Below are 19,920 nucleotides of genomic sequence, written 5' to 3' on the forward strand. Positions count from 1 at the left end.
ATTATCTATTCAAATTTGCAAAAAATTGTAAATACGCAATTTTTATTGTAGTTAGCACATGGTTAAAATAAATTTCCGTTGACCGCTTGTTAATTTCAATATTAATGAATTATTTTGTTTAAAATATAGTGTGTTAATGGACCTCATTAATACGCTATTTTTCATTAATCAACGATTTTTGCGATTTTGACGTTTTGATGTATAAACAACCTCGAACGTGCATTGTTTGCACTTATCAACACTGCAGCAGGTAGTACAGCAGGGTTTTCTATATTTTATAGCTCCATAACTGCACAATTACGAATTCACTTTTTCAAAAGCCGACCTTTTTGGTTATAATTCGCATGTCATATTTTTCAAAGGTAACTAGGTTTTCTTAGCAACCGTGATTTTTACGTGGAATTAAATGTGAATGGAGTTGACGTCTTCTGACACTCTTTGTGGAAAAGTGAATAGAAAGTGTTGAAAAATTTAAAAATGGCTTACCCTGAGGACAAAAAAAGGATGAAGGTATTTTATAAGGTCTCATCTTTATCGAAAAAGATGAAATTGGTTTTGATTTGGCTTCAATTTGAAATTTTGTCACAAAAAAAAAGTTTGCGGTCAACGAAAAAATTTTGGAATCAACGCGTTTGTTAATGGACGATTAATAATTTCAACTATTAAAGGCACTCACTCGCTACACTCGTTCGTGCTTTAAACAGTTTCGATTATTAATCGCCTTCATTAACAAACTAGTTTATTAAATAACTATTAAAAAAAACAAACATTTTTCATTTTGGTCGATTTATTTGCACTTGTCGACTGCAAACACTTGTGAAAGAGATGTCGACCCATCTCTCAATTCTCGTGCATCATCAAACTTACTTAGACGTCACATTATAAAATTCAAACTCGAAATTGAATTGTAACATGCTTTAACTAACAATTTGCTTGTTATATTGCAAATTACGGCGTAATTTCCGCCGTTAAATTCGATAAATCCTCCTAATCCTTAAACGTCACCTAAAAAGGATTAGCAAACTCTTCCAACTATTCAAATTATTACTCATCAAGAATCGCAAATTGCCTACTTCGTTGCTGTCATTTAAAAAGCTTCAGCCTTCCAACTTTCGACACTAATAATACATAAGCTTCGCGAAGTTTCCACACAGTTTGGGCACGTTTTCGTGGTGGTGATTTTTTCCGAGTATAAATGAGAAATTTCTCAAATATTCCGATGAATTCTGCTGAATACTGCATCAGATGTTGCAAGTCGGTTATGAAGACATTTATTTTTAATAAGGAAACTCTGCCTGAGTAGAACGAATCGATAAGTCAACCAGAAAGGTATGGGCGATGCCTATATTTACACTGCGGTTGTACAAAGTTGACACCACGTAACATGTTCTAGGTACTGTCTTTGATACTGATAAACACTTGGGTGGCAAATGTTTTATGACATTTTTGTTTTTACAGTTTTGTAGAATGTCAGACTGCCACAGAGACATATTTGTTCACTTTCGCTTTAGCAAAGTTCTAAATTGTTTAAGTACCGAAATTACCTTCCAGTTTTATTTCGAACATGTTATAACCTTTGTGAAGAAATTTAACTAACTATTCAAGTTTCGTGTAACTGGCACTAACATTCCATTAAGTGACGTCACGTCGGTGAACTTACCACTTAACAATTTTGAACAAACGAACACACGGGTTTCGGAGTGCGAAATTGCAATTTCGTCGACTAGTTGAAAATTATTGGATACTCCAACACCAACAGTCGGACAAGGTAGACGCCGGGACTTGCTGAGTCGCTTATTTCGTATTCCTTGTCTGAATCCCGAAACATCCATCATATTTTGCATTTCGTTAAGGTGGCTACGTCCGATTTTAAACGCCCGAAATGCGAAAGTTTTAATAATGAGTCGGAAAATGCAGAAGGGTTTTTATTTAGAAAGCGCAGTTTTATACGCGAGACGAAAACGATGAGAGAATCTAGTACAGAATAAAGCTTGAAGATATAGGGTACAGACAATTGTTAAAGTTAAATCAACATCAACACGCGTCGCCACTTGGAGATGTGTTGGTAATATTAACTTGAAGCGTTTCAGAATGGGTTAGTTTAATGCAAAGAGACAATGGAAAATTAGCTTATTGTCTAAAATGCAACGAGGAAAGCTTATTCTGGTGGTGTAAATTTGCATATTAGCAGCTCGTGTAGCCAGTTTACCAAGGTATGTAATAAAATTTACGCAGAAGAAATATTTAAATGTCTACAGGGTGTTATGAAAGTCCACGTAATAAATTTAGTCACCAATAGAACTCTTTAAAATAAACAACAACAATACAATATTTATTGTCCTTACTCATAAATACAAGCCAAAGGGCCATTGGCCGAGGCCTTTCAGCCCGTGAATTTGCGAAAGCAATAAATTAATTAGTGTTAGAATCCAGTCGATTAGAGAAGGGACATTAGGTGGGGATACGCAGCAACGTTATTTCGTTCGACTCTTCCGTGATTCGACCAGGTCCATTTATTAGTAAATACGAGTGGTTGCTATTGGTTGGATATTTGGACCGCGCAAGTTTCCCCCACCAAATGTCCCTTCACTAATCGACTGGATTCTATCTCCTACTTCATGCTTCATACTGTGGATCCAAAGATTGTTTTTATTACCGATTCTTCTTCGCCGTCTATGTCGAAATTTAATTCTAGTGGATTTAGTATGTGGAAATTGGGCTTTCTGGTGGCGAACCTATTTAGAATCATGTCACAGTAAAATAAATATTTTTCACATATTAATCTTTTTCTAATCGAATATTTTTTTTTACATTTTTCTAACCCTTTATTTGACACTTCGCTTATGGGATAATCATCAATTGAAACGAAAGAGTGAATGAAAATGTTTTTGTGCGGTAAAAACATACAGTTTTTTGAAGAAAGACCAATCACTGTTCTAGTACTAACAGTTTTTACTATTTTTCATTCGAGTATTTTATTCGAGTAATTTTTTTTCGTGTTTTGTTATCAATGGATGTGTAAACATATGAGCCAGTATGAATTTTAGGTTTCGAGTTATATTTAATTTTAACTCTGTTTGGAAAATTTTGGGGAAAAAATGATAAATAACGTTTATTTTAACGAGTCTTATTGGTGCTTATAGTATTTAACATTACTAGCATGGTAAAAGGGTTTTTACTGGCGGACAGAAGGATATGACTGGCGAGTCGTAGACGAGCCTGTCACCTTCTGGAGCTAGTAAAACCCCTTACCTTGCGTGTAAATAGTCATACAAACTAGAAACTAAATATTAAAAATTCCGATATTTGAAAAAAAATGTATGAGCTTTACACGTATTGCTTTCGAAACGCACGTCACAGATTTGAGCACGGGTGTAAAATTTTACTGGCTATCCAGTTAAGAGATATTTTCAAGGAGAATACAGTGACTTGATAAACTGATATTTACAAGTGCGGAACAAATAAAATTTATTACGTGAACTTCCATAACATCCGGTATACTATTTGGCAAAGTTGCGGAGATTTAAAAGTCTTTAACGACATGAAACTAACAGTAAAAGAGAAAATCCCTATCACGCTATCCTAAGTATTAGCAAGGAAATTTGCTAATTTGCATTTTGTATATGATGGTAGATGGGCCAGGAAATGTTTAAAGTAATTTTATAAGAGGGTGGTTTATCGTTAATGAAATTTGTCAAGTCCTATGTGTTCTATGTGTTAAGGAACAATTAGGAATAAACTGAGGCGAGTTTTGAGTTTTATTGTCTGGCAATTAAACTCAAAAAACTGCCAGAAAAAATTACTCGTCCTATGGACTCGTAATTTTTTCAGAGGCAGTTTTTTTCGTTAAATTGCCAGGCAACAAAATTCTCATTGAAATGTCAAGTTTACTTCGACAAAAAAAGCTCTCGTGTAATTATAAGTGAATAAATACAACTACATAGATTATATCATTAAGGTAGAAGCAAGTCTTTTTGTGGTAGAGATTGAAGATCGAGACGAAGTCGATGTCGGCAACTGGGCGAAGCACAAAAAGACCATCTACTCTGAACACGGGCGACTCGTGTTACACCACAGTGAAACCAGTTAAATATTGGGTAATAATTTCATTATATCGCTTTTTTAATAGGAAAAATTTCATTATTAAATATTTGTCTTACAAAAAATGTCACTTCAACCGTTTGTAATAATTATACACCAAGGTAGAGAAGACATTTTTTTAAGCCGAGGTAGTTTATATAGGGAATAAAGAAGCGAAGCTTAAAATTGTCTTCTCTGCCGTGGTGTATATATTATTTTTTTCACTACTAGATATGTTAAAACCCTTTCTAATAATAATTATTAATTAAATTATTTTGTCCGATGCGACGATCCGAGTTCTCATTTTTCAACGGTTGCTTCTAAAACTAGTAGTGAAAAAAAAATATGTTATTTATTGACAGATGTGATCTACTTTAAACTTGACACTATATTCTATTTTTTTGAAATTTTGTGGTATAGTTGGTTGCAAAAAAAATCGGAACTTTCAGAATAAAATTGACACATTTTTACAATTTTTTCATTGTGTAATACCTTCTTACGATAGGTAGGTTAGAATTATGGTCAAAATTCAATGACATTTAAAAAATTACTTGATAGGCATTGTCAAGTAGACAATTAATTGACAAATGAACAAAACTAAATTTACATTAGGAACATTTTCAATTCCCGCTTTTTTTGCGACCAACTGTAATAATGATAACTATACAAATCGTCAATTATTAGTTTTCAAGATTATAATCAATGATCCTACAGACATTTAATAAATTTATAAAACATTTACGTTCCTTGAAAAGCTGGATTAAACTGGAATAGAAAAGTCAATTTGCTAACGGCAAAACGGCTGATGCGTACGGAATAATAACGATCAAATTATGATAAAACCAGCGAATATGATGAACAATGTTTCGATGGATTGACAAAATAAGTCGTATTTAAAGAATTTAACGAAGTAATTTGCAAGTTTTGTAAATAACGTCTACGGTAAGCATAGTCCAATTTTTACCCTTTTGAGGTGACGTCACGATTTCCTTCCTCGCTTTCTCACCCTTTTGAGGTGACGTCACGATTTCCTTCCTCGCTTTCTCTCTACTGAAACGACAGAAATAAAAAAAGCAAAAAGCGATACGTCTATTTATTGTTGGTTACTTTGTGGATATTTTATGCTTCTGTCAGTTTGACAATTTTTAATTTCTTTCACTTATTACATCGATTACAATCGTAACCTTTCGAAGCAATTGTCAACAAATTTGAAACGTAATAGTTATTTATGATCAATTCAAATTTGTTTCTGATCCTAGCTCAAACATACGTGAAGTTACTAGATAACATCAACGCAAATGGGTAAAAATTGGACTCTTATTTACGAATGCGTCACGGAGTCGATTTATTTTCATACCTGTGTTATTTAACAACTTAAATAAGGTCGATTAATTGTGATTCATATTATTACGAGGAACTAACAAAGGAAGTCAAATGTCTATAATTTTGACCTTAACTGCTGACATATCTACTGTAAGATAAATAAATTTCAAAATTTATATTAAAAAAATCTAGAGCGAAGCTACGAGTATGTGTAAGTCATACGTATATTTTGGCTCTATATTCATAGTCAATTTATAAAATGCAAAAATGTGAAACATTCAAGAAATGACGATAATGATGAAATAATTTGACTCTTGATGTCTCAGATACTTGATCTAAGTGAGATCTTGAAACTGTAATTAACACTTTAGTAACTACCAAGAAAATTATATTTATTTCATTTAAGAAGTACTCGTATCTCCCCTACGATTTGAGCTAAACCAAGTCTGAAAGTTGTTTTTGATAGATTTCATTATGCCAAATTAAATGAAAAAAAAAGGATATAATATCTAACGCTGAACAAAAAAAAACAGTCTCCAAAATTGGTGGAGGCGCCAGGATACTTTTTCTATGAAAGTAACGATATCGTTACTATTATTTGAGGTAGATCAAATCTGAAAATTGTATTTTGCAATAGAATTATGGCGAATCAAATATGAAGAAACATATGATTTATAAATAAATCCGGTCGAAAAATCTATCAAATAATTTTTTTAAATGTCATTGAATTTTTACCACAATTCTAATCTCTTCGTAAGAAGGTTTCACACTATGAGAAAAATTGTAAAAATGTGTCAATTTTATTCTGACAGACATACGAAGAAGTCGAAACATCTCCCAGGATCGAAGAGTTAATCTCGTGCGTTGTGAGTGCAAACCTGCACCGACAATGAAAGGAGATATTTTAACTTAATTTTAACAAATAGTGCTTGTACTCTATAGCTCGCGAAAAAGCAGGGGCTCGTGTCTGCTGTTGAATTCCCTCCTGCTACGCAGTCGGAATTTTTACAACAGCAGACACTCGTGATCACCAACACAAAATTATCGGGAATTTCTCAATCACTGGGGCAATTATATCTGATAATAATTAATAACAGTTCGCAGAACTTATGTATGTTTAGATTATTTACTGACATTATTGGTATGTACTTACGTTGTATTTGTCACAGAAAATATCGTCATAATGCTCTATCTCTATCCGGTTCACTGCGATTTTATTAAGCCAGCTCCATAATTACCATAATGTTTAACCGTGCCTTGTCAACATACTAATTACCGTTAAATAAGAACTGTGATTGACTAATTAGTCTTATCATTTCATGAAGTACATTATCAAGGATAATATCTCAAGAGTTCATAATTTTACACAAAAGCTTTGTTAATTAACATCATAATATTTATTTTTTATACAGGGTGTCCCAGAACTGGCTCCCCAGAGAAAACAGGCATGTGCCGACAACAAAAGAGACTCTAAATTGACTAAAATAAATTTTCTGCTAGCTCAAATTACCGAGTTATAAAGTTTTTAATTTCACCAATCCCGGAAGCTCGTCCTCAGGTATTACTAAAAAATCCGATCGGTTACTAAACAACAACAAAAAATCTCTGATATCACACAAATCAATAAAATGTTTGGGCAACTGGAATTTTGACGTTTTCCGATATAAAAATTCGTTGACGTTTATCTGTCATCAACATCAAGACTTGACAATTGTAAAAGATAATAACTTCGAAATAAAACAATAAAAATGGCGATTCTAAAAAGAACCATTTATTGAAACAGGTAATAATGTTAGAGCAGAAATTACCACCATTCATTTGTATGCACAATTGTGCTCTACGTAACAAACTTCTTGTAGTAGCGTTAGTTATCATTTCTTCAGTAACTGAAACAAAAGCCTCCTGAATTCGAACTCTCAACGAACGTTTCTGCTAAAATGAGCAAGAGGTACAATTTTAAATAAATCAGGTAGCTCTGTGCCAATGAACTGAGCATATCTTGCCCCCGTTAATCTTGCGGGGAATTCAAACGGTCCAATCTAGAGCGGGAGATTCGGAATTTTAACAAATGGAAGGATCCACCACAGGTATACTTGTCAAACGATCGCCCAATAGCCCAGTCCACAAATTAACAGAAAACCTATGTTGAAAACCTCTGGGAAATAATTCTCTTGGATTTTCCTCTGCCCAGATATGAAGGTTGTGATAACTGGAACAACCTTCCCGGCAAAATAGCAACTCATCAGAAAACAGTATCCGTGACAAGAAATGTGGGTCAGCATCGCTTTGGTTTATTAACCATAGACAAAATTCTCGCCTAATCCTCTGGCAGAAGATGTTGTACTCGTGTATAGTGGTACGGATACCTCCTGTTATCAGCTAGAACTCTCTGCACCGAACTCTTGGATAAACCCATTTCATGAGAAACTGTTCGAATACTCCGGGTGCCGTCTTCCTCAAAGACATTCAATACGGCTTCCTCGTGTTCGACAGTCCTTACATTTCTTGGAGCACCCTCAACTTCTCTTCAAACTGGCTGCATCTGACCCGTTTCTCGACTCCGAGCGATTAATTTCAGGATTGTTTTATGATCCGGATGATTTTGTCTTTGCTGAAATTGTTCACGGTACAACCTTACTGCTTCACGTGCATTGTTCCCACATCGTGCAAAAGTAAAAATCATATCTACGTACTCGGAGGAAGAATACATGTTAAATGATACACTTGAACTAAATATCGCAGCGAAATTGTATAACAAATGTCAAACTGACGTAAACAATCATTCTAATAAATGTAGTGGACCAAATCTAATGGACAGAATTATCGAGGTTTACGGATAAAAAGGAAACCTAGGCAACGCAAAATTGCGATTATTCCACCTTAATGGTGCTCAACTCTGATTGGTCAACTTCAGAATGTCTTTTCTCGGTTATCATTTGAGATAGGACTTTTTTTCTTCAAAATACACGTTAATATATCCGCCCTAAAGCTCCCTTTTTTCTCTGGGGAGCCAGTTCTGGGACACCCTGTATAATGCCAGTTAGTTCGAGTATTGCATATACATAAAATAACGAGGCTTGCGTGTGTTAAAATAAAATTTTTATAGTAGTATTGCAGTAGATAATTTCGTGAACCAAATTTAAAAGCAATACAAAATACAAGGAAACTTTTTAAACCAATTAATGCAGTACATTTTTGAGTTGTTATTTTATTTATTAATTCTCATTTATCTGTACAATTTTTTCAATAAGGTTTTAATTCGTGATTGGTTTAAAAATTAGTATATTATGCAACAAGTTTTATAAACGACACTTCGGACACGACTTTTATGTTAGGCACGAGCGAAGCGTAGCGGAGCGAGTCTTTCATAAATGAGTGTCTAGAGAAGTTTATAAAACGTGTTGCATACTATACTTTTCTACGACCAAATAAACAAATGAAACAAGCAATTTGTTATATTTACTTATATGGACATCGTTTTTGAGATTAGTTGTTGATCGAAGCATGGAGTATGTTGACCATAAAGACATGGGCTTCATATTTTGGGATAATTTTTGGAAGAACGCCAGCATAACGTCCTCAGAAAAAGATCCTACGCGATTTTCTTTTCGCCATTCATCGAAAAAATTATAAGCTCGCTCCTACCGATACCGTGATTTCTCAGGCAACAAATTCTTGATTGCTTCTGCTGCCGCTTGGGTTACTTCAGGAGGGGTACCAATAAAATTTTCCTCTCATTGTCAGTTTCTATCAGGTCCATATTTGAAAAATAGAACGAGTTATTTCACTGCAATGACGTTTTCTTTTACACCGGATGCGAAACTGATAAACGTCAAAATACCAACTTGATCTAGGGCTAAATATGTACAAAAAATTCGAGCCGTGTTTAAAGAAACTTCGAGCGTGTTTAATATGCCGAAAACGCCCGACTGGACATCAAGTTGTGACTAATGAACAATCGTATTTAAAGTGACGTTTTATACACTATTTGTCAGTGCAAAATGTGAAGGGAGTAGAAAATAATATATTATGATACAAGTTTTTAAGGAAACCTTTAAAGCACGCGCGACGAGTTAGTTTAAGAGCACGACGCTTAACGGAGTGCTTTTAACGTCGCAAGTGCTTTAAAGGCCCTTATAAACGTGTATCATACGCTATTTTTTATTATACCTGCACTACAATCTGGAAATTATAACAAAAAAGTAAATTGAAATACCTTTTCCGAAGTAATCGGTGTTATTATTCGTTGATATAGAAATGGTCAATTGTTGTTGTTTCGTTTCTATCATAAATTGTGTATAAACAAGGCGATCTTCATTTACCAGGCTATGACACTGACCAAAGACAGTGTGCTATGGAATGGCCTACCACAGTCTGGCAACATTGCTTCACCAACATTTTGTGAAAAAATTCAAAATCCACTAAACCTGTCATTGGATTTGCATTTGTCAAATATGAGTGTAATAATTTTACAACAGTTCAAAAATGCGTTATCGCATTGTAATACATAGTTTAAAACCACCTTGGAGACAGAAGAATAACGGTGCTCATTACTGATAATATCTCAGATATTCTGCTGTGTTCCGGGCTATTGAAACTGTTTGGTTAAAAACTAACACGAGGTGGGCATTTCCAACTTAAATATAACAATTTTGTTCTCCCCATTACCTAAATCCCACCCCATTTCTTGTAACTTGCTTTCCAGTCTCATTTCAATATTCTTTTTTAAAGCCAAAAGATTTTCTTCAGTGATTGTGTCGTCATTTCATTACTAATTTTTATTATTTCTTCCCAAAATGTACCTAATTTCTTCGTAATAGAAGTTCATTTTGTCCCCATTGATATCTGTTCCCCTAAAGTGTTTAGCACAAGCATGGCTACTTTTGCGAATTCTTCACTCTTCGATTTTTAATCTCTTTCCAAATTGCCTTCGTTTCCTTATTTGATGGAAACTTAAATACAGGTAGGTACCTATGTAATTTGAAGAAGACGCATAATTTGAGTTGCAATTTGGTACGCAACACTTAAAATGCGCTTTTAATTCAGTTTGACGAATTTGACCAAAGACTTGTCAAAATTTATTTTAAATGTCGAATTAGTTTCAAAATTTTAGGAACATCTTAGGTCATGGAATGGCCTACCAGGGAATGTGGCAACGTAGCCAGTGTCCTGGCCTGTAACTTTAGACCGCCTTGGTATAAATGTCTATTTATCATTGTTCAAAATGTATACTCAATTTCATATAAATGTGCATCTAAGCAAGCCATGAAAATCTGATTTTCTGTTGGTAGTAAAGCTAAAGCTAGTGACTTTGACTTTCAAAGTTGCTTGCTCTGCGCGAACCCGATTTGACTAATTTTTTAGTTTTTGTCCATTTTAACATTGCTGATTTCAAAAGCAATGCTACGTCTTTACTGATTAAATTAAAGTAATTCTTATTTGTTTTTGTCTTTGTATTTTTATCAAGGAAAGATTTATTGGACATGACCTTCATAAATGTGACTTTTGTAATGTAACTAAATTAAAGGTGCTTTTACAAATGCACAGCTAACTTGATGAACATTTATATGAAACCAACAGGTGAATTTGTTGTTACCTAAGCAACCCTTAAAGCTTTAGTGTTTTAAAGGCCCTTTTTCGCACAAATTTTAGTGTCAGAAACAGGGATTATGATTCAGGTATAATAAAAAATCATTTAAATTAGCTAAAATCTGAAAACTGTTATTTGCAATTTTCATCACAATAACTAATCAATAATCATAAATTATGTTCAGCTATCTCTTAAACTGCGAAAGATATTTACTTGTGATTCACAAAATTACTTTAAAGATGTTGTTATACCGAAATCAACAAGGAAAATTGCATATTTTGTTGACAATATGATAAATTGTTAATTTCATAAGTTGCCACAGCAGTAGATATAAAATATTTCCATATTGTAATTATTTGAGGACGTATACAAAATAAATGGACAAAATGTTTTGTAAACTCTTTTATATTGAAGTCAACAAACTTTGCATACGTCTACGTTTGACACTAACTACAAAAAAATTTGAATTTACTGAATTAAGAAAACAATAAAGCTCCGGATTATATATTCAAACTCAATCAAGTCTGATATCTGACAAATTAGATAACATCTGTGAATTCCGACGTCAACCATTAACGTTATTACTTATTAGTTACACACTTATTTTTCATTTGCTTATTAATTATTATATATCAACGTTTGTCATCATAGCATTATGTCTCCAACAAGCGAGTCAATCAAGTCCTGCCACAGTCCCAACAACAATAAGATTTCACTTCGCCGCCTCCCAACGTATCTGAGACGGTAACATCGCGCTTACATTTTCGATTCATTATTATCTTTCATTTCTTGAAAACAACGTCGCCCAGTCATTTTCGCAAACGGTGACGCTCTTTTTTCTTTCAGATATCCCCGAGATGATATACGTGACAACAATACCCCAGGTCGTCGAGATAGACACAGTTTTGTTAACGCAGTGTGCGCCTACGTGGTCCATGGAAACCGACACGATATTCGTCATCTTGAAAATGGTCATGTTCTATCTGATCCCTCTGCTGTTCATGTCCGTCGCCTATTTGCAAATAATCCGTGTGCTATGGAAGTCCGGTGACGTGCCCCACCAAATGATGGGTAAGTTCGAGATTAAATTAAATTAAATTAGCAGTCCTGACTGAGACGTGACGTTGCTTGGTGTACGGTGCAATTGTTTCGTTTGTTAATCTTCTGGCAGCGGTGGGAAATCGACTTTGAAAATGTAAATTGATGAGGCTTCAGACAGCAAGCGGACTATTCGGTGGAAATCGGCATCGATTGCAACGAATTCGTGCAGAGATAGTTTCCGGTGCGATTAGCACAATTATTTGCATTAAGGGAACAAATATACCATCCCTACATTCCCGAATCGTCAAATAAGTTAAACAGAAGGGAGTTTGCACTCAATAATTCATCCGCAATGGTATACGAACACACCATAATAAATATCCCTAACATGAGTCAGATAATGTTTATTTATTTTTCATATTTCTTCCAGTAGTGATGAAACCGCCAAATTCATCTCATTAGAACATCTGCGTTTTTAAATTTAGTTGGACATCGTCTATTACTCTGCGGTTTCCTTGTTTTAAAGCATATTTCCTAGAGGTTACTTAGCATTGGCGTACATTTTATAAAATATGATATATGTACAAGGGTGTATTTTTTAAATATGCCGAAATTTTACCTACGGGGTTGTGGGACAACGTAGAAGACTAAAAGCAATTAAAAAAGAATTTACTTCAAAAATTAAATGTCATTTTATTTTTTGACATACAATTTTTTAAATATTTTTTCCGAGTTCTACATGAAGCCAGTAGCTCGTGGTTAAAATTTCTGCACAACTTTCAAAAACACCCTGTATCCTCTGTTTTTATATTTCGTACCACAATATGCTACAGAGAGGGAAAAATGAAATATATTCGGATTCCATTAAACCTACCTAAACGAGGAGCTTTATACAGTGGGGAGCATGGAATTTCGGGCCGCAATTTATGTCATTTAAAAAAAAACAATGTAGTCTAAGCTTTATTGTCATAAATGTCAAAATAATTAATTTTGACTAAACTTCAAAATAAACTATTACAATTATGCACAATATATCTTTACATTTTAGTTATTGATTTCCAAAGTTAATAAAAGACTTCAATTTTAGGAAAATCACATCTAAGCACTTCAACCAGACTCAAGTTGCAAAAAAACATGGGGTTAAAATAAGGTTGGTAATTTTGACGAATCGCTATAAAATTCTCACTAACGAAACTTCTGTTGCATACTGCCACTAGTCACCTTACACTATGTAAATTTTCGAAGTTCAGTTGCAAAGTGGTTTTTTGCAACTTGAGTCACTTTACAACTTTTCAGGATTGATGAATGCAATTTGTCAAAATGACATGTGACAATAGTTATTTAGACAACGAGTGTTAGAAGTGCAACTTTTTTTCATAAGTGTGGAAGTTTATTAAACGAGTCGTAGACGAGTTAAATAATCCACACGCATGAAAAAAAAGCACGCTAACACAAGTTGCTATAAAAAAATTTAAAATTTTATAAATCAAAACCTATTTTAACTGTAATTTGTGCTTCCATTTTGGTCAAGTGCGGTGCCCGGTTGAGGTAACTACGGAAACATTATATATTTATTGTTGTAAAATTAATTTGTCAGTTTTATGTCAGTCTCAATAAAAGTCAATAAAAGTCAAAATGAGTGATTCAGATGAAGATCCTGAAATTACTAGTGGACTAAAGAAAGGTGGGTTTAATGTTACTAATTGTTCTAATCGATATTTCAGTTTTCATTTTGATAAATTACTTCTCTGTAGAATACGTAGGTATATCGTTCATTCATGGGTTAAAACCAAGCAGTTAAAAAAAGTTGCTGACATCATAACTTTTTTTCACTAAGTGAAAAAAAGTGATACTTCTAACACTAAAATCAATGAAAAATAGTCAACTTCTTTTAATGAAATTTAAAAATAGTAGATTTTAAAATGAGGTTATTAATACGTTTAGCACCTAAAGCCTATTTCACATCTTATATCAGTCAAATTTCAAGTCTGCCCGAAATTCTGTGCTAGCAATAGTACAATTTTCTTCGTGATGCACAATTCGTTAAATGAGGACAGCAAAGATATCATGGACCAGAAGGCATAGGCTGGATCAACGAAAATGGGTACCATTTCAAGCAAGTGGGTTTCAAGTGTTCGACACGACACTAGGAAATTGTCAATCTTGACGACGATGGTCAAAATGCTTCTTCTTTTCATCAAATGTCCTTCATGGGCGGGAGTTTTGTCAATCCCGACTTTAAGCAACATTGTGAGATTGTCAACAAGCAACAACCAATCGAAGAGGGTGCACTTATCTTTTTTAGAATGTTAAACAAACCTAAATGACCCTCTAAAACTAAACCAAAGAAATAACCAAACCAACATAAAACAACTAAAATTAATTATTTACAAAACCCAACCACCGCACAAGTATGACTAGGTACGAGTATTTTTAAACGATATGAAAAAGATCTTCAATGATAGATTCATGTCATAATTTTGTAAAAGGAACTACGATGAGATATCAGTATACATAACCGTGGTGATAGAATGGTGAACAAGAAATGTATCAATATGGTCAGTCAGAATTTATTCCATAATTTTAGCAACCATTAAAGTAAGGCTTACTGGATGATATTTGGATGGATCAATTCAAAAAAGCGGGTTCAATTATTCTTCTGCGAGAAACGGCCATCCAAACATCACTTTTCTGAGGATGTAGTGGAGATTCAACAAAAATATGCGGATTAACAGTGCTCCACATTTCCATATTTTGAGAATTGACGTATCCCGAAAGATGAAAGCAGGCTTCGTCAGAAAAAATTGTTCAAATTTATCCAGTCCTCGTTCATTAAATTATGGATTGGCAATACGCAAGACATCAAGGGTGGTCTGTCGAAAAAAGGGCTTGATACGATTGCATCTTATATGGATGCATGTCTAAGTTCAGTATGTTCCATAAGAAAATTCAATTTCTTGAGACGGATATTTTAAAGGTTTTGTAGGCGTTTTGTCATTCACAACTTATTTTGTACGAACGGTTGGCCTACCAGCACCTTTTTTATAAGTCACAGAGCCAAGTTTCGCGAAGCACACACACACAATGTTTAAGCACTCATAATAGTTGGGTATTTACATTAGAGTACGGAGGTGAATTTTCCGGCACGACAACTAATTTTAGGCAAAATGGCGAAGCCGAGTGCCTGATTAGTTTTAGTACCGGAAAATACCTCCCGTTCGACATTTGTATTAGACTTTTGGTCTGACCAAAATATAAAATTTTTGAAAAATCAAGACTATGGAATTTTATTATAGAATTTAACATCGTCAATAAATCGTATGCTGTGGAATCAATTCCTTGACGACGGGATGCTGATTTGTTTTTTTTTTCAAACAAATTTTTTGCTGCGTTTATTAGGCTAAATTTTCACTGTTAGTGCTTGAAAAGTGTTAATCGACTGAAAAAATGTCTAGTTCAGAGAGTGAGTTAAATGTGAGACCAGATGTAGTACGAGTCGTAAAAGAAGCCCTAAATTCTGAATATGTACATAATTTGACGTCCAAATCGGAAATAATAAAACTGACAGTAATCAAATCATTCCTGAATTGTTCTCTAAAATGGAGCATTGTAACATTAATGTTTATAACAATTGTAATTTTACAAAATAAATTGTGTTGCAAATTATTAAAATGTCATGTACACTTGCTTTCAAAATTTTCGCGTACACCTATTTTTCGAATCATGGTTGTTTGTAATTAATCAATTCAGACATTTAAACTTTTGAAAAGTCAAAATGCCTCGACTGACAGAGCAAGATAAAGTTTTGATGCTTCCCAAATTAGAAGAAGGGTAGTACATAAGAAGAGTTGCTATTCATTATGGGCTAAATAAAAGCACTGTTCTACAAGTAAAGAAGAGGTGGGAACAGGATCATCATATTTTTTTTTAATACTGTCAATGTCATCTTTAACCTAATCTCAAAATTACCCTTTCACACTGCTAAAATTTTGCAAAATCGTTGTTACTTGATTTTGAATGTGTACCCGAAAGTTTTAAAAGCATTTATACTTAACCACCACTCCCTGGTAAAAACGAATAATCTGTCTGCAGGGGAATACAAGATATTGAGGTTACAATGTTCCAGTTGAACTTTGGCACATAGAGCTAGTACTAGGCAGATCAAAAATAAAGTAGGTACCTAAAACGTTATTAGGACCATAGATCAACTTCTACGGTTTTGTTTTATTGTGGAATTTTGCAGATTTTTACGAAATAACAATTGTCAAATTCTTGAACATACAGAGCTGCCAACCCGATAGGTTGTATTTTCCCTATTCTGATTATGATTATTTATTAGTCAATATAAATAAAAGAAACACATTTATCGGAAAAATAATAGGTACAGGGAAATATGTTTTTTTACACTAATTGAAAGTAACGGATGAACACTTTAATTTTAAAGTAGCTGTGAAAAGAATAAATTAACGGTGCCGTGCAACATTGCTCCCGCACTCCACCAGAAATTTCCCGCATGGTTTGGGAAATCGCAGCTCCCTTGACCTAAAGTGTAGGCCGTTTTCACACACACCAGCAAAACCGGAGCCGAAGCCAGAGCCGGGACCGACTTCAACTGATGTCGTTTTTCACACACACCGACAAAACCGGAGGAGGGGCATAAAATTGTCATAGAGAAAGATGTATTCCGTTCTTTGTAATCGACGTCATCTCCTAGGACTGTATCTTAGACGAAAGTATAGAATTCACACATACATTGGTGAGAGTCCACATTTGTTTGTCACAACATGGTGATTTTAGAAAAAAATAGAATATTTTCTAGTGTAAATAGCTATTTATGTAACGAGGCAGTAAAATGACACTTTATCGAACGAGTTTGCAGATTGCGAGACAAGGCGGAGCCGAGTCGCTTGCTCGAGTTCGATAGACACTTTACTGTCGTGTTGCATACAAGATATTTGTAACTAAGTAGGCATAGTTGGAGTCAGGTAATAGCTATTTACAATCGAGTGTGGGAAGTTACATTTTGCAGCGCGAAGTTTAATTTGAAACACGACGCGCAGTGGAGTGTTTCATAAAGTGAGCGTTGCAAAATGTTTCACACACGAGGTATGTATAATGCTTTTTGGCCTCCTGTGATGGAAACTTTGCAAATACGCACTGTTCACCTCACATGAAACTTTGTTTTTACGGCGACTGTGCGACGGTGAATTTTTCCCACATACTATGCGGCAAAGTAAATAATCTTTGTTTTTAAACTTTAGAAACGTAGAAGAAACACACAATTTTAAATTAATGATGCTGAGTTTCAGGAGAACAATATGTATAGGTACATTTTGAATTCAATTTGTTTTAGAAAATAAAATCTAAAAGAAATCAAAACAGCAGCGCCATCTGTCGGTTCTACCTTACATTTGATAATTTTTGGGTGCATTCCATTAAAATTCGAAAAGTAGTAATTGTTTTTAACATTTTAATTTAAAAAACGTCGGTCAAAAAGCATTATACATACCTCGTGTTTCAAATTAAACTTCGCGCTGCAAAATGTAACTTCCCACACTCAATTGTAAATAGCTATTATTCGGAATCGTATTGTAATATGCACATTCCTAACCTTATACGAGGGCGGAAAGTTAACCATTCCTTTTTATCTTTACTTCCCTCTCTTGGTCAGTAATAGGCCACTTTCCGCCCTGTTATAAGGTTTTTCCAGCGGCGTACTTACTGAAAGTCGAAAAACAGTAAAAATGAAAGTGCATCAAATTAATTGTTTATTTGTTAAAAATGTAATGATTCCGAATAAAATAGTATACAAACCTCGGTGGGAATGTGTTTCATTCCTGTCTCGAGCATTAGTTCACCTCGGTTACGCCTTGGTAAACTATCTTAGCTCTCGACAGGAATGAAATACTTCCCACCTCGGTATGTAATCTACTATTAGCTGCCTAGACAAACAAAGTGTCACTTTCTCTCCTTGAATCAATACGTCAAAATTGTATTTTCGCTATGGTAGTCGATAAACGATTCTTACTTAAATTATACAGGTGTCTCAAAAATGGCGTCCAATCTCCTAAGGGTCTTAAAGAATAGAAGTCTGGGAAGGTAAATCTCAATACAAAATTTGATCGGACCAACAGATTTTGTATAACTTGCTCTTAAATATGGTAATTTCAAAGAGATGTATCTCCTTTATTACCAAATTTTACAGCTGAATTATAAATTACTTTACAATGTTACTTTTTCCAAGACCCCTTTAGGTAGTGGAACAACACCGAAGTAATTCTTTTTAGAGTAATGACCTAGCAAAATATGCTAAAATAACAGTGGCAACATTGACCTCAAAGGAGAATTGGTTTAGTTGATTGTGCATACCAACCAATGTTGCCAAATTTGCTTATTTTAAAATGTGTATAACTTAGAAAATGGTCACAGGAAAAAAAATTCACAACGAAATTGAACTCAACTCTTCAAATAGTTTAACCCCTCAAGAGATTGGGCGCCATTTTTGAGACACCTGTATTTCTCTCTTCGAAAAAAAATAAAAGTTGTTAATTTTGAGATAGAAATTCCCTCCATCGATCATCTCGTGTGATTGTCAAATTTTAGGTAATTAAGGATTTACTACCTAAATAAACGAGAAGTTAGGGGGATCCATTTTTAATTAAAACAAAATTTAATTGAAACTTATTAAGTAAAATTCCGTTCAACGAATTATAATCGTGCGTTCTTCCATTTTCCCGATAATAAAAAGCCCTCGAGCGAACGGCATACTTTTCAGTCTGCTACGATTTAACGTCCAATAGAAGACGAATATCAAAAGAGCCGAATTACGATAATTGTCTGTCTCATAAATTTTTTTATGCAAAGCCTTCTCAATAAAATAACTTATGAAAATCATAAAGGACAGTCACCCATAAAGACGTTCTCCTTTCCGAGTGAAACTTTAACGGTTACGAGCCGAGCATATTTTATTTAGAAAAAATACAGAAACGAATCCCTCAAAGCGACTTCTTTCCGTTTCCAATATTTCTGAAGTCATCGTCAAATAAATTCTTGAGTAAATAAATGTTTTTTGTGTGACAAATCGAATTTTTTCGCTCCATTTTTCGACCTCCGTCGTTATTTCGGAAGGTATCCAAAAGTAACTGAAATATTGAAGTATACATCTCTACTACCATATCAACTTCACGAAATTACACTAAAGTCGTTTTGTAAATCCCAAACCTCCCATTATAATTTCGTCGAATAAGTCACACGAATGAGTCTATTTGCGAAACGCAACAGTCAAAATCACTTTGCTTAAATTGAAATTTAAGTTGACGTCGTTGCCGACGCGTCTACTTTCACAAAAACTTAAATAAACAAAGTAACGACAATCACCCGAAGAGTTGATAGATAACTGTATTACCACCTGTAGTGTTAGTTGTCTAACTCGACTCCTTTTATCGTTCGTTGTTTTTCCTTGTATACGAGTATTTGGACAATTTCTCATTAGATGAATTGAGTTTGTCCAGAGGGAGCAACGTCGAAGACTAAAATGGTTATCTCTCGTCACACCACAGTAATTCCTACAAAACTAACAAATTACGACGCCGTCCTCTCATAACGAAATAAAATAGCAAGAAGGCAAAATGTTTCCTTTGAAATGTAATTTATGAACACATTTAATCACACTCGAAACCGTACTAACACAATGCGCGTCGCTGAAAGATATTTAGATGAGTACCAACATTACAAGAATTAGGCGCTAGGGAGAGTCCTAATTAAATTGTCGCAACGGAGAGATCCAGCATCTTGCACGGGGTGGATGGCACAAAATACAGATTTCGGGGAGAGACGCGGCTACAATCTCCGTATGTAAAAAATTAAGTAACCTAGAAAAACCATTA

The 19,920-nt window shown here is 34.3% G+C and overlaps 1 protein-coding gene across 5 annotated transcripts in view; it reads left to right on the forward strand.

The window, feature by feature from the left end:
* Positions 1 to 19,920, forward strand: part of LOC138122939 (orexin/Hypocretin receptor type 1-like) — a 194,587-nt gene that overhangs the window by 130,038 nt on the left and 44,629 nt on the right. For all 5 annotated transcript variants that reach the window (XR_011156659.1, XR_011156660.1, XM_069037384.1 and 2 more), the window contains exon 4: positions 11,840 to 12,064. Coding sequence is in view for 3 of the 5 variants with exons in the window: in XM_069037384.1 (XP_068893485.1) it covers positions 11,840 to 12,064 (225 nt within the window). In the remaining 2 variants the exon portion in view is untranslated. The remainder of the gene's footprint in view (positions 1 to 11,839; positions 12,065 to 19,920) is intronic.

Source organism: Tenebrio molitor, chromosome 2 (genome assembly GCF_963966145.1).
Source record: "Tenebrio molitor chromosome 2, icTenMoli1.1, whole genome shotgun sequence".
Taxonomy (NCBI): domain Eukaryota; kingdom Metazoa; phylum Arthropoda; class Insecta; order Coleoptera; family Tenebrionidae; genus Tenebrio; species Tenebrio molitor.